Source organism: Solanum lycopersicum, chromosome 1 (genome assembly GCF_036512215.1).
Source record: "Solanum lycopersicum chromosome 1, SLM_r2.1".
NCBI lineage: Eukaryota > Viridiplantae > Streptophyta > Magnoliopsida > Solanales > Solanaceae > Solanum > Solanum lycopersicum.
The window spans coordinates 84,908,302-84,923,337 of record NC_090800.1 but is presented as its reverse complement, the minus strand read 5'-3'; the positions used below and the strand labels follow the sequence as shown (position 1 = coordinate 84,923,337).

Genomic DNA, 15,036 nt, shown 5'->3' with positions numbered 1-15,036 from the left:
TTATGTTAAAATATATATATTTTAACTATCCCATTTTCACGTCAATTTCCCATTATATTATAACATAAAAAGTTAAATATATACGTTGAATATATTGGTCAAGTTTTTAAAAAAATCAGTCAAACCTCATAAATTACATATGTCTAATACTATATGTAGATAAATCCAAATTCTCTAATCCATTTAATTAAATTGTCTTAAAATAACGTGTTCACACTAAAACACCATAAATGGTAAAAATATAATTGATTTATCATATCATCATATGCCTTTTAATTTGTTCAAATTTATATTTAGATGAATCTACTAATATTTTTTGTGCAATACATTTATTAATGATTATTCCTTTAATGTATTTCATTTGTAATCATTAAAATTAGTATAATTTTGACTAAATATAAAGTACTGCTATTTAATATAAAGCTCGTGAATATGTAACTCACTTTTCTTTATTCAATAAACTTTTTTGTGAAGGTAATTCCAATATTTTCAATTGTATATTCTCCTCTGCTTCTCTTTATTTGTCTATTTTACAAACTTTAAAGTGAAATTAATTAAATATTTGTGTGTATTTATATATTATTTTCTCTCAATATCAAGCTAAATAAAATCTTTGTTATTAGGCCAACATAATTCATTTGGAAATGGGTATATCTATGGATTGGAGTCCTGTTCGAGGTAAAGTTATCAATCTTAATCTTTAAAACAATGTAGGATTCGTTTTTAATACATAAAATTCTTATAAACTGTGGAATTAATTTTGTGATTTCATTCTATTTTTTTGCGATCACGTTTATTTATTCTACTCTTGCAAATTAGTTAGGTCTTTTTTCAATTGCATATATCAAATTAAATGTCTAACAAAATTTGGTCGAGTATGGAGACCGTGGTTCTAAGGATTTACAATTTATTGATGAAGTGATTTATTATTCAATGGTTGCAAGGTGAAAGAATTTCTCAAAAATAATTAAAAGAGTAAATTTCACATAATACTTTAACCCGACCATTAAATCTGAGAAATAATACTCTTATTACTATTTGAATATAAATGTATCGATCCGTAGATCTAAAATTGTCCATAAAAGAATATTGCGTTGAAAGGGACAAATAATATATCCCTCAATTTTTTTAATTTTCTTTTTAAAAGTGGATATCATTAAAAAATGTATACAAATTTCTTTGTTATATACGTGGATGAATATTAATAATTTGTTAGATTTTCTACTCTTCGTTTTTCTCGTAGATACAATTATTTATCATAAACACATAGTTAAATAATTTAGATTATTACATTACGTTTCAATATCATACAAAGAGTTCAATGTAATTTTAATAAGAAAATGTCTTGTTTGCTTGCAAAATTTAGATAATTTTGTCAATTTTTAACATTTATTTTTGTCATTGTTAGATTCGACGAGCGATTTTGAAAGCTTCGAATATGATTCATCAAATATTTATAAGATGACAACTGTTTTTGTTGACAATAAGGTAAGTCTATTGGGTTATTATATTATATACTATGACTCAAACTCCTGTTAATTAATTGTGTCTTGCTTAAAATATATATATATTTAGTAATTGTATGATTATTGTGTGCTAATTATATAAGTGAATGAAAAAAATCTACATAAAAGTTTTGAGTATTCAAATTAAGTCGTCTTAATATTTTGTATGCTAGAAAAAACTTAAATGTAGCAATAATTTATGAATTCGTCAAGTTTTTATTTCTTAAAAGTCATTCACCTATCAGTAGTGGTGTTGAAAAAAGAAGAGGTTGATATAGAATCCTCACCTCGTTAAATAGTATAAAAACAATTACATATCGAGAAAAAGACATTTATAAAACCTAGCTAAATTAAATTCATATAATGTATATATAGTACAAATGAAGAATTTTGTGACTTTTTTTTTTTTTTTTTTATCTTCATATAGGTACTTGTTACTTGTCCATTCTGTGGGTTGGTCCTGACGCACCTCTTGCTCGTGGAAGTTCCTGAGCTTAGTAAAAAAATTGATCGAATAATAACAAGTCATGTTGAATCTCACCGACTTGCGTCATCATCAAGGTAATTAAGATTTGCGTCTTAAATTTTTTAAAAATAATTTATCTTATGATTATTTTTTTTTTCTTTATGTTGTTGTTGATTATTTTGGTACTTTAATTTTTACAGGACTGTTGAAGCAAAGAGGAAGGGATCACCAATAACGTCTGTAATGCCTAAAAAGCCAAAGAAAGCTGATCCATGAATTTCTTAATTAACTTTATAGTTTTATTATAAATTTTTCCTTAATGAATTTCTAAAGAAATTGTTGATTGTTTTACCGAAGTGTTATGGTTGTTTTTACAGTTCTCAACTTTAATATATATGAATTGTTTTTGCATTTTGGTTTGTTTTAAATTAAATTATTTATATATATTAAGTGAATTTTTTCATATAAATATAGAATTTGGATCAAATTATTATAGCTATCGAGTCTTGGTTATAAACCCATGACTTCAAGTGCAGATCCAGTTTTGTATGTAATCTATCATATTGTTGTTACAGTATATACTTTTCTCACCTTAACTTTTATTTTTATCATCAAACATATTATTTTAAAAAATATATATATTTTCACTTATATATGTGTAGCACATTGATTTGTGTTTAATTGTATGAAATACTTTTTTTAAAAATACTTTTCAGCATCAAATTGCAGTTACTTTACGAAAAAATTTACCCCATATATATTAAGGATTATGTTTTTCTCTTAACATGCGTTTATTGTTTATATAATTACATTTTATGCCGTATAACAAATTAAAAATTTCTACACTCAATTCCCAAGTTCTTGATGAGAAGGCATGCAAAGAGTAATGGAGATACCAAGGTAGTTACGTATGGACGTACTTAGATATTACTTTTCAGTTAAATATTTATTTTCTCATTTTGCTCTAAAATATTAGAATATTAAAATTGATCGATCTATAATAAGAAAATGTCTATTATAGTATAATAATGGTACCATCTTTCACAACAAAAAAAAGGTTTATTGTATGGATGTGTTAACATGCAATCATATTTGCCTAAAACATAAAGAGACCTTTCTTAGTAAAGTACATATTGTTAATTAAGTCAAATTTTGGGTATCTATTTTTTAGGTAGATAATTATTTCGATCGCGTTGGAAAAAAAATGAACTTTTTAAAGAAAGAAGATGGTGGATGAAATGCACTATTCGAAAAAAATCAGTCAAGTTTGTTATTTGAAAATATGATTTTTTTTTTTGGTCTAATCATGCACAAATTATAATATAAGAATTGTTATGGAATGAATAATATATCATGATAGTTATGAAGAGATTACTTTACTAAAATCACAAATCAACTTTATTCGAAAATTGTTTGTACATAAAATTTTACTTCTCATTCTATCACGTTAATATGTACATATACTTAGGGTGGTGATATATTTCTATCTATATTGGAGCTCATTGCTGGAATATGTCTATCTAATTAATATAAGATAAAAGTTAGGTAATAAAAAGTGAGCTGACGTAACATTTTTTATTAATCTGAAGATAACTCGCAATCGTTACAATCTCTGCCCTTTGGGTGAGTATTCTGTGATGAGCACTTTATGTGCACTGAAAACATTACTATTTATATTCTTTTTTTTTCCCTCAAAAATTGATTTTTGAGTTAATTTTCTAATTATTGATTATTATTTTCTTGAAAGCTCTCTTTCTTTTGTTTTCTTTCAAACAGGAAATTAAATCACTCTCTTTTAAGTGCAGTTCTGTCTACTTACAAAAAAAAAAAAAGGAATGTTATTAATTGTCTTATGAAGATATTAAAGTTATATTCGAATTTAAGATAAGAATAGTAGTACTATATATGATCATCCATCATGCTTTATTAAACCGTGCAGTGTTTACTAATCAACTAATTATTCCCATTAATCTTTGGTCATGAAAGGGAGTTTTGCATCTCCATCCATCAAGTATGAAACTCAACCTAATAAAGAATGATTCAAAACTGAATAGATTGCTTTATTCACATTAAATTCAAATTATAGAACCTATTTTCAGAGGAGGCATTTTCAACAACAAAAGGAAAAAAAAATTATTTTAAAAAGTTCAATCTCAGGACCTCTGATTAAGGTAAATAACCATAGAAAACAATTTTGCATCTAATACAAGCTAGAGTATGAATGTCCAACTCTAAAGCTTAAATCAGACAAATCTATTTCAAGATCCACTTGCTTCTAAGAGCTGAGGTTTAAAAATTGAGGTGGCCGAAACTTTGAGAAAACAAAATCATCAATGCTACCACTGATCAAGAGAGTGCAGACTTTAAAGATGTGGTGAAGACCTCTAATTCCTTCAAGCCTTCTTCAGGCGATTTTGCCTCACCTAATATTCTTACCATTGCACTACCAACAATGACACCATCAGCTCCCCATTCCGCCACCTGCAATACATGATTAATGCAAATCAGTTTACTGTAAAAAAAAACCCATTTCTCACCTCTCTGTCACTTTGCTCAAGGCATTGATAAACTGACCTGCTTAACATGTTCCGGTTTTGAAATGCCAAATCCGACTGCCACTGGTTTAGACGTTGCCTGTCAAAAAATGGATTAGCACAGGAGAAGTTCCCTACAGGTCTAATAATTTAGTACTTGAAACTTGGGAGTACAAATAAGAGTAAGAAACTCATACGAGCTCAAAGCACATTTTATAATTACACACGTGCCTGGTGAAAATGATAACCAAAGCAACTATAGTTGATCGACTTACTTACCAAGTGGCCTGACACACATTATGGAACCCAATGGTCGTGAATGTGCCATTGTACGAAACAGCAGACAAAAACATGTTTTCTTTTTTTATAAATCCACCAAGCCTTCTGACCTTTAATTTGTTCTCATATGTTATCAACATAAGATAGTACAAAGTCGTGTACTTAAGGGATAATTTTAGAGACCTTACCCCAGGTTACGTTTTGTAACACTAACCTCGCTTGTGGTTTAGGTATATTACACCTAGCTCCCCTTATTTTGACTTCTCTATAACAATTTTCTTTTCGATTACTTACTAATATACACATAAAATACAATAGGACAAGTTCAGCCTTATTTTAAAGCTTTTTTTTATAATATTCATACGGTTAATTAATGAATTGACGGAGAGGGGATTCGTATGGTGCCGCAACCGAGGCATGATGGAGTGGATTACATGAAAACAAGATCATGGATTATGAGGATGGAAGAGGTCAAGATGCAATGGAGAACTCCTCTTGCGCAGGTGGAAGATAAACAAGCAAATCAAAGAAGTAATATTTATCCTTCTCCTTTTTTGGTCTTTTCTTTGTATAGTCATTTGTTTGGGTACAAATAGTCAAATAACAAAGAAGTTGATGGTTTCTGAAAATAAAGTTGGTGTGAGTACATGTGAGTGTATGAAGTCTGTTCTTTTGTTTGTGAAAAATGAGCAATTCAAAGTTGGGAGGGGCTATTTGAGGGGATAAAAAAGGCGTACGGCGCTGATGGTGATAAAAATATCAAGATGGAAGGTGTTACAGATAGTGCAGGGTTTGGAGGAACTGACCGTATACCAATTTTAATTTATTGACCTATAAAATATTTATCTTTGAGTCAAATAAAAGAGATTTATATTAGTAAGGTTAACTTTTCCATAATGTAAATGTTTTATGTTAGTATATATAGATATCAATAATAATTGAAAAATAAAATAAGGGACACATAATATCCAAAACCACAAGAGAGGTTAGAGTAGCAAAGTTAAGCTAGAGGGGAGGTCTCTATAATTATCCCAAATATGTAGCCCCTCAACTGACACTTAAAGAGTCCAAAGATGGATTTGTGGATTCTAATTGAATGTTAGCACATCCTGATCATTTGGATGGAATAACAGAAGAAAGAAAAGAGAGGCAAATATCTGAAGTTCGGAAAAGGTAGTGAAGCTCAATGGACGGGAAAATTAAGAGTTCTAATTTTCGTCATTGTTCTTGGCATAATTTGAGGGAAGGTTTAGCATGCTGAGAGTTGTATCTTTGCACAATATACCACTCCAATTTTGAAGCCCATCCAGAGTATATTAGAGTTTAAGATATATCAGCTTAGGCATTAAGGATATGAAGGATCAATGAGGGAAATATAAGAAGCTTAAAACACACCTCTTTAATGTCTAGTAGGAGAGACTGAACCTTAGAACTCACAGATGCACGAGCTCCAGTAACTCCGACTGCACTTACCTGCAAGTTAAAGACTACATATTAACTTTTACTTGTAAGAAGTAAAATTAAGAAATTAGCATCTACACCAGCGTATCACAAGTGAACAAGGAAAAGATACAACAAAAAATCCATGAACAGAATTTCAATCATTCATGTTCTCATGTCATATATTAGTACATGTGGAATTTAGTTCCCTGGTAAATTTTGAAGCTGAAACTATAAAGATCAGGAAGTTTGATCTGAAGCTCTTCAGAAAAATCTCTCCTGCTAAAAGTACATTTATATCATGCCTGTTCAATCCGTTGTTTGTAATTGACTAGCTAAATTCATATTTACCTTACTACATATATATTTTTATTAACACTGAAGCAAAAATCATAACAATAGTACTTACACATGGTATAGGGATAGACATAAAGGAGGTTTGATATGCAAGTCAGCAAGTGTCCACCGACTAAGGAGAATCTGGACTAATACTACCACGTGTGTATAAATGTAAGTCAAATAAATTACACTTGAAACCCAGGAAACAAAAAGGGAGGATAGGACATATAACAAAATCTCAAAATGTTGCTACTCCATTCAGTTAGCAAAAGTAGTAATGGTAAAGATGCTTTATTTAAAGAGGAGGAGAATATCTTACAAGATACACGAATCCTTCTGAAGCTTCAGTTATCGCTTTCATGCGAATTTTTGGAGTAGTTGGTGTTGTAAGCAATACCTAAACCAAAAGGCAAATTAAGCAAGTGAATGATCTTACTATACGGTCAAGCCAAACAAGAAAACAAGTCTAGAAATATCAGTAAGCATTCACATAGAGATCACTATACATTAGCACACAAGAAGACGTGAAATAAAAACAAGAGAAGAAGAATCAATGAAACAAAATTGAAATTTCTTGTAAGTTTGGATGAACCCGTTGAAATGTGGATCATTCCTTTTAATATATATCATCAATATAGATATAAAGTCCACTCTCTACAACAACAGAATTACAAGTACATAATCCTATGTACTCCAAGAATCATGCAACATAAAACATAGAAGAGTCTCATAATTTGATTGAAAATGTCAACGCTTCTAAATTCCAAAAACATCAGATGCATAGATTCAGATTGTGAATGTTTCTTCAAGTAAATCATTGCATGCTATTTTCCTAAACACATGTAAGGACGTGCATAAGCAAATCACAGACAAGCACTTACTCATGTCTCAGAGTGGAATACAGAGTAAGCAAATTGCCACCTTATCATGAAGGAGATATAGCAGGATGAAACTTACTGCATATTTGAGGTAAATGATTTGCTTCTTTAAACAGATTAATCAAGAAAATGATGAGCCAAAACCGAAGTCCAAAGGGGCATCTCAGGTGTGTTGAAAATTAAAATAGATATTTGGCACAAAAACTAACCAATTCAATATTATGCCTAGCAGCTTCCTTTCTCAACATTTCAGTTTCCTCTAGAGGAACATCTGGAACAACAAGTCCTGGAAAAACACAGAATTATCTATAACCATGAGACATGACAATTCAGAATGATGTACAAATCAGGGTAGGTCAATGGTATGAAAGAAGACTTCATTATCAGCACCAATTGAAAATGCAACAACAAATATTAGGAAAACTCAACCAAAGCAGATCTGCAATTGTTTCCAGGTAAAACTAATATACATTGATACACACCAATCAAAACCAATTCATGATTTGAGACCTGCACACACATGAATGCTTATAGGAAAAATGGTTCCAAGCAGAGAAAGACCACAAATATGTAGGGTGTAGTTCAAGACTAATAATTTTAAGCATGAATAACACATACATGGACAAAGAAATTGAAAAAAAATATTCAAAGACCCAGTCAGGAATAGAGTTGAGAATGAAATATCAATTGTTTAGAGTTGCCTCTTCAGGAATACACTCATTGGCAAGGAAAACTAGCCACAGAGCCTTTATGACGAAATTGAAGCGCCCATTAAGCGAGGGGGAGCACTCAACATGTTTTGTGCATCACTTCAGCACTAAAGTGCGTCTTTGACAACACTGGTCAGAAGCATAAAAAGAACTACTCCACTGCAGAAGGGAATTATAAAATAATGGTCACCAGTTCACAGATCCTTCATATGCTAGAAAATCTAGTACCGTCCATCTCCATTTATGGCTTAAGTATTCCTGCTGAAACTAATGCAGGTTATGCGTTGTGATAGAAGATTAATCCGGCCTTCATGCACAAAGTTGAAATATTAAACGGTAAAGAACCAATATAAGACGCCATATCCCAAGGGCAACTCCATGCCAGTAGAAGTTTGAATTCACAATGGAAAGAAAGGCATACATGAAGAGTCATTGAATGTTTCATGTTATTTGGGCAATGCATATCTTTTGGTAAGAAACATTGTAGCACTAATAATTTTAACATTGAACTAAAGATTACCGTGTACACCAGTATCCCTTACAGTGGCCATGAACTTCTCAGTACCGCGCTTGAGTATTGGATTATAATAGGTGAACAAAGCAATAGGACAGGACAACTGAGGAACAACCTGCCAAATGTTGGGGAAAGAGGTTAAAATTTCATATAGGACATTTGACATCATAGGCCAAAATAAACAAAGAAACTGGAGCAAAAAACAGAAGTTAAGCAAATCAAAAGCTTCATAAGTCATGTGGGCTCATTAATAAAGTGAGTTCAGTACAGTGTTTTAGACCCTACAACTGCACTATAGAGTTAACAGGGGCTATGGTTTTACATCTTCCAACATTGATATAACTTTGGCAAAGTTGGTTCCTTTAGTCAGTGATCGTGAAGCAGCAGCCTGAGAAGACAGTTAAGTAAAGAAGAATGAGAATACAAGAAGTAAAGGACAAAAATTAGGACTAACATGCGCTAATTCCTTTATAAAAAACCTGGATGACTGGTCCATCAGCCAATGGATCAGAGTAAGGTACTCCTAGTTCTATGATATCTGAACCACATCTATCCAGCACTTTCAGTGCTTCTGCAGTTGTTGCCAGGTCAGGATCTCCAGCAGTGATGTATGGAATAAGTGCCACCTTTGCAACAAAAAATGTGAGTTTCATTAAAAAATCAGAGATAATAAAGCTATGGTCGATCATTGTGAAAAAACATGAAAACATTCCACTTGATTGTTACTTTCCACTAAATCAATGTTCAAAATAGAAATTCGACCTCTATAAAACAAAAGTTGGATTTTTTTTGGGATAAACTGCCCTAATCAATAAATTTCATAGTTCCATATAAAATCTTTCCCAAAGGAAACTAAATCACACACAAGAAGAGAATATTTCTGTATGAATTACACTTTTTCCATCATTATCCAATCATTTCACCAAATTCTGATCAATACCCACATTAATTAATCTTCTAAAACTAAGATGGTAAAAGAAATACAAATAAAAGTGATAGTAAGATAAGGGGGAACCTTTTTTTTTGTGAGGAAAGAAGAAGAATGAGGAGTGGAATGTGATACCTTGCCTTGTTCCTTCAATCGAGTGAAAGTCTCAGAAAGTCCAACTGTTGCTGTGGCGCTGAGGGCAGCCATTAGAGGTTTGCGAGAAGTTGAAATTTTGATTGTTTGGGTATAGGACTGAGAAAATGGATGATTTTGATGATTGTTACTGGAGTGAATAAAGTGGGTTGCTTTCAGAAAAGATGCCATACCATCACCGAACCTTCTTTCTACTTGAAAATGGAGAAAAAGCGGCGACGCACTGGGACTCGGTGTAAGATACGGCCTAACTGTAGTGTAAGAATGAAAAGACATTGAGGGGTAAGGCAAATTTGACTATTTGCACTTCAGCCCCTTATATTTTTGGGGTGCAACTCCACGGAGGTTGTTATTTATTAGATACTTACATTTCGTTTGGATCATTGTTACTCATTGTTTCATATTATATTATATTGTATTGTACTGTATTGTATGATAGATATAATATTTGAATAGACTGTATTGTTTATTGTTGTTTAATAACATTTTAATTGTTTTGTTCGATTGTATCGTACTGTATTGTAATTTATAAATTTACTAAAATATTTTTAGTTATTCTAGTGTAAGAGGTTTGAATAAAATTAAATAATATAGGGTAAAGGGTAAAATAGTATTTTGAAATATTATGTAAAGATATAATTGAAAAAAAAATTAAGTAACAATGGGAACACACTAAATCAGTTGTTTTATAAAATAGGGGTTTTCATCGTTACGTAATAATGAAATTTAACATTACAATACAATACATTTAAGTAACAATCAAAACAAACATTGTAGGTATAATAACGATACAATACAATACAATGGGTAACAACGATCCAAATAAAGTGTTAGGGGTTGTGTGGTGCGAACGATAATACAAAATAGTCCTGAGATTATATTACAGTATCATTTAATTTGTTGTTTGGTTGACAAGTTCAAGATAACTTATTTTGAGATTAATAATTAGTATCAAGATAAGTTATCTCTTCTTTTAGATGGTATAGTTACCTCGAGATAAAATAGATAAATAACAAAAATGTCTCTTTCAATCCTTTTGTTACTTCACTTTTTATATTCATAAATGATATTTTTGTAACAAATAAATTGTTCTTAAAATTTATTATTTTGAATACAACAAACCAAACAGTCAATAAATAATAATCTCATCACAACTTATTCCATCATAACTAATTTAATCATAATTAATCGCATCATAACTCGAATTCAAACCAAAGATCCCTTAAATTTATTATTTTACCCCTTCTAATTATGATAAACAAGTAAAAAAAATTGAATAAATAATTAGGAACAAAAGAAATATAATATCATTTTACATTCAACATGTCCTCTTCATTTTCTAACAATTTATGAAATTGTATTTTGTATTGAATGCACTCTAGGATTCTGAAGATATTATGTGGAGTGTTATGCGGAATTCGAGATAATACGAGAAAATATAAATGCGAAAATCAAAACAACAGATTTACGTGGTTCACCAATAAATTGGCTACGTCCACGGGAAGAGGGGGAGCAGTTTTATTATGGAGAGGCAAAAACAAAATTACAGAATAGGATTTGCCATAGCGTCTATATATAGTGCTAAACTACGCCCTAACAGGCTTGGGCCGAACATACAGAATTGACATATAATTAAGGGCCCAATTCAAGGCATTCAACAAATCTCCACATTGACTTGAATTCTCCAAACAGATTCTTCAGACGCACTATGATGGTGTCAGGCCTCCCCCTCTTCCTCAGAATTGCCCCGCAGGGCAATTAACAGCTTCTGATGTTGAGCAAGTCCAAACAGTGTTGAAACTTGCTCTGTGGAACCGGCTTTGTGAACATATCAGCAGGATTATCAGCAGTTCCTACTTTCTTCACCTTGATTCTCTTCTCACTTCTCAGAAAATGATACCTCACGTCAATATGCTTGGTTCTCTCATGATGGACTTGATCCTTGGCTAGACAAATTGCGCTCAAACTGTCACAATACACCATAGCCTGATCATGATGCAGACCAAGATCACTAACCAGCCCTTTCAGCCAAATCCCTTCTTTTGCAGCCTCTGTCAAGGTCATGTACTCCGCTTCCGTAGTAGACAAAGTCACTATAGGTTGCAAAGTTGCCTTCCAACTGACGACAGATCCTCCAAGGGTAAACACATAGCCAGTCATCGATCTTCTTGTGTCAACATCTCCAGCATAGTCAGAATCAGAATAGCCAGTAACCAAGCACTGAGTATCACCTCCATAAATGAGACCAACGTCAGATGTACCTCTAAGGTACTGGAAAATTCTCTTCACAGCCTGCCAATGTTCTCTCCCTGGTTGTCCCCTGAATCTGCTCACTACACTAACTGCATGTGCTAAATCTGGCCTTGTACAGACCATAGCATACATCAAACTTCCTACGGCACTGGCATAAGAGACTCGTGACATATACTCCTTCTCTTCTTCTGACTGTGGAGCGAACATGGCAGTGAGATGGATATTGGCAGCACTGGGGGTATCAATAGGCTTAGATAAAGACATGTCAAACCTCGCCAAGACCTCTGAATGTAGCTTCTCTGTGACAAGAAAAGTTTCCTTCTCTCTCTGTCTCTAATGATCTCCATCCCTAGAATCTTCCGAGCGGCTCCCAGATCCTTCATCTCAAACTCAGCACTAAGTAAACCCTTCAGCTTCTGAATGTCATAATTCTTCTTTGCAGCTATCAGCATATCATCTACATAAAGCACCAGATAGATGAATGAATCATCCTTGAGCCTATTGTAGTAGACACAACAATCATATGAGCTCCGAGTATAGCCCAACTTCACCATATAGCTGTCAAACCTTTTGTACCACTGCCTTGGAGACTGCTTAAGTCCATATAAGGACTTCTTCAACTTGCAGACGTGATTTTCCTTCCCTGGAACTTGGAAACCATCCGGCTGAGTCATGTATATCTCTTCCTCCAACTCTCCATGTAGAAACGTTGTCTTCACATCAAGTTGTTCAAGCTCCAGATTCTGATGTGTAACTATCGCTAGTAACACTCGGATGGAAGCATGTTTGACCACTGGTGAGAAGATCTCATTGTAGTCCACTCCCTCTCTTTGGTTGAAACCTCTGGCAACAACCCTGACTTTATACTTGACTCCTTCTGCTGGTGATATCCCTTCCTTCTTCTTGAAAACCCATTTGCAAGTAATAATCTTTCTCCCCGAAGGCTGTATGACCAAATCCCATGTCTGATTCTTGTGTAGGGACTCCATCTCATCTCCCATAGCAGCAAACCATTTTTCAGAATCAGGACTTAAAATGGCTTCTTTGTAAGTAGACGGCTCAGATGTATCTACCTCTTCAGCAACCTGCAGTGCATAACCCACAATGTCCTCAAAACCATACCTCGTAGGTGGCCGAACTCCAACCTCCTTGGCCGATCTTGAGCTATACTCCGATGGATATCTGATGGCATAGATTCTGGGATATCAGTTTCTGTCTGTGGCTCTTGATCCTCCTCTTCAGGTTCTTTTAAATCGCTCTCGTTCTGAATGACTTGAAACTCCACCTGTTTATCAAGACTCCCAGTTTCTGACGTAGTTGTAGGCTTCACAATGGTTCTAAGAAGAGAACTTTCATCAAAGACAACGTTCCTGCTCATAATAACCCTCTTTTCTGCTAGAGATCAGATTCTGAAACCTTTCACTCCATCTCCGTAGCCCACAAATACTCTCTTTTTAGCTCTTTGTTCTAACTTACCTTCACTGACGTGATAGTAAGCCGTACAACCAAAAGCTTTCAGATTTGAATAATCAGCAGCTTTTCCTGACCACATCTCCATAGGTATCTTGCACTGTATGCCTGTATGTGGTCTGCGGTTAACCAAGTAGCAAGCTGTACTAACCGCTTCTGCGCAGAATCTTCTATCTAGCCCAACATTAGAGAGCATGCACCTTGCTCTCTCCAGAAGTGTTTGATTCATCCGCTCAGCTACACCGTTCTGCTGTGGTGTATTTTTGACTGTACGATGTCGAGCAATCCCTTCATCCTTACAGAATTGATCAAATTCAGACCAGCAGAATTCCAGCCCATTATCAGTTCGCAATCTCTTGATCTTCTTCCCTGTTTGATTTTCCATCAAAATTTTCCACTCCTTGAACTTCTGGAAAGCTTCACTTTTATGCTTCATTATGTACACCCAAGTCATCCTTGAGTAGTCATCAATAATGGACACAAAAAATCTGCAGCCTCCCAAGGACTCAACACGACATGGACCCCAGCAATCAGAATGGATATAATCAAGTGTGCCTTTTGTTCTGTGAATGGCCTTTGGAAACTTGTTGCGATGTAGTTTTCCAAAGACACAATGTTCACAAAACTCTAGGCTCTTAACCTTATGACCAGCAAGAAGATCCTCCTTTGACAGAATTTGCATCCCTCTTTCACCCATATGACCAAGTCTCATGTGCCATAACTTAGTCATATCCTTCTGGTGAACTTCTGACGATGCAACATGGGCTGAACCTGTAACCGTGGAACCTTGTAGAAAATACAAAGTACCACGCATGACACCTTTCAGAATCAGATTTGAACCCTTCCAGACCTGTAAGACTCCATCTTTTCCCGACCAGCTGAATCCTTTGCTGTCCAAAAAACTGAGAGATATCAGATTTTTCGTCATCAATGGAACGTGCCTGACCTCGTTCAATGTGCAGAAGCTACCGTCATGTGTCCTTATCTTGATCGAGCCTGTCCCAACCACCTTGCAGACAGAACTGTTGGCTATCGAGGTGCTGCCTCCGTCTACCTGCTCATAAGTCGTGAACCACTCTCTCCTAGGACAGAGTGATAAGATGCTCCAGAATCGAGAACCCACACATCTGAATGATGAGTGTGCTCATCCGCAACTAGGGCAATGTCTTCTTCAGAATTGGTGTCTTCTTCAGCAACAGCAGCAGAAACTGATTGTTTTTCCGATTGCTTCTTCTTCTTTGGACAATCAAATTTCCAATGTCCCTTCTCCTTGCAGTAATTACAAACATCATCCGGCTTTGCACCCTTCGACATCGGCTTATTTTTCTTTCCGCCGTTTTTCCTTCCCTTTCCGCTACTGGTGAATAGACCGGAAGGTTGTATGTCCGTACTTGTGCCGTTAGCCTTATGCCGTAATTCCCTGCTATGAAGGGCCGATCTGACTTCTTCCAGCGACACAGTATCTTTTCCAACAATGAACGATTGAACAAAATTCTCAAACGACATTGGGAGAGATACTAACAAAATCAGGGCAGCATTTTCATCCTCGATCTTCACATCGATATTA

At 34.0% G+C, this 15,036-nt stretch overlaps 1 protein-coding gene across 1 annotated transcript; it reads right to left on the bottom strand.

The window, feature by feature from the left end:
• Window positions 1-4,104: 4,104 nt before the first annotated feature.
• Window positions 4,105-10,072, bottom strand: LOC101255433 (tryptophan synthase alpha chain). Its single transcript, XM_004230112.5, has 9 exons — window positions 9,729-10,072; window positions 9,145-9,291; window positions 8,988-9,053; window positions 8,672-8,780; window positions 7,651-7,727; window positions 6,883-6,960; window positions 6,180-6,257; window positions 4,546-4,605; window positions 4,105-4,452 (listed from the first exon to the last, which is right to left on the bottom strand). The coding sequence occupies exons 1-9, from the start codon at window positions 10,020-10,022 to the stop codon at window positions 4,318-4,320; spliced, it is 1,044 nt and encodes a 347-aa protein (XP_004230160.1). The 5' UTR covers window positions 10,023-10,072; the 3' UTR covers window positions 4,105-4,317.
• Window positions 10,073-15,036: the final 4,964 nt, after the last annotated feature.

Coding starts and splice junctions, on each gene's coding strand:
- LOC101255433 (XM_004230112.5), bottom strand. CDS start 10,022: ATGTCTTTTCATTCTTACACTACAGTTAGGCCGTATCTTACACCGAGT. Junction 6,961..7,650: donor CTAGGCATAATATTGAATTG/GTTAGTTTTTGT, acceptor CTTTTGGTTTAG/GTATTGCTTACAACACCAAC. Junction 4,606..6,179: donor TCCTACTAGACATTAAAGAG/GTGTGTTTTAAG, acceptor ATTTTTTGACAG/GCAACGTCTAAACCAGTGGC.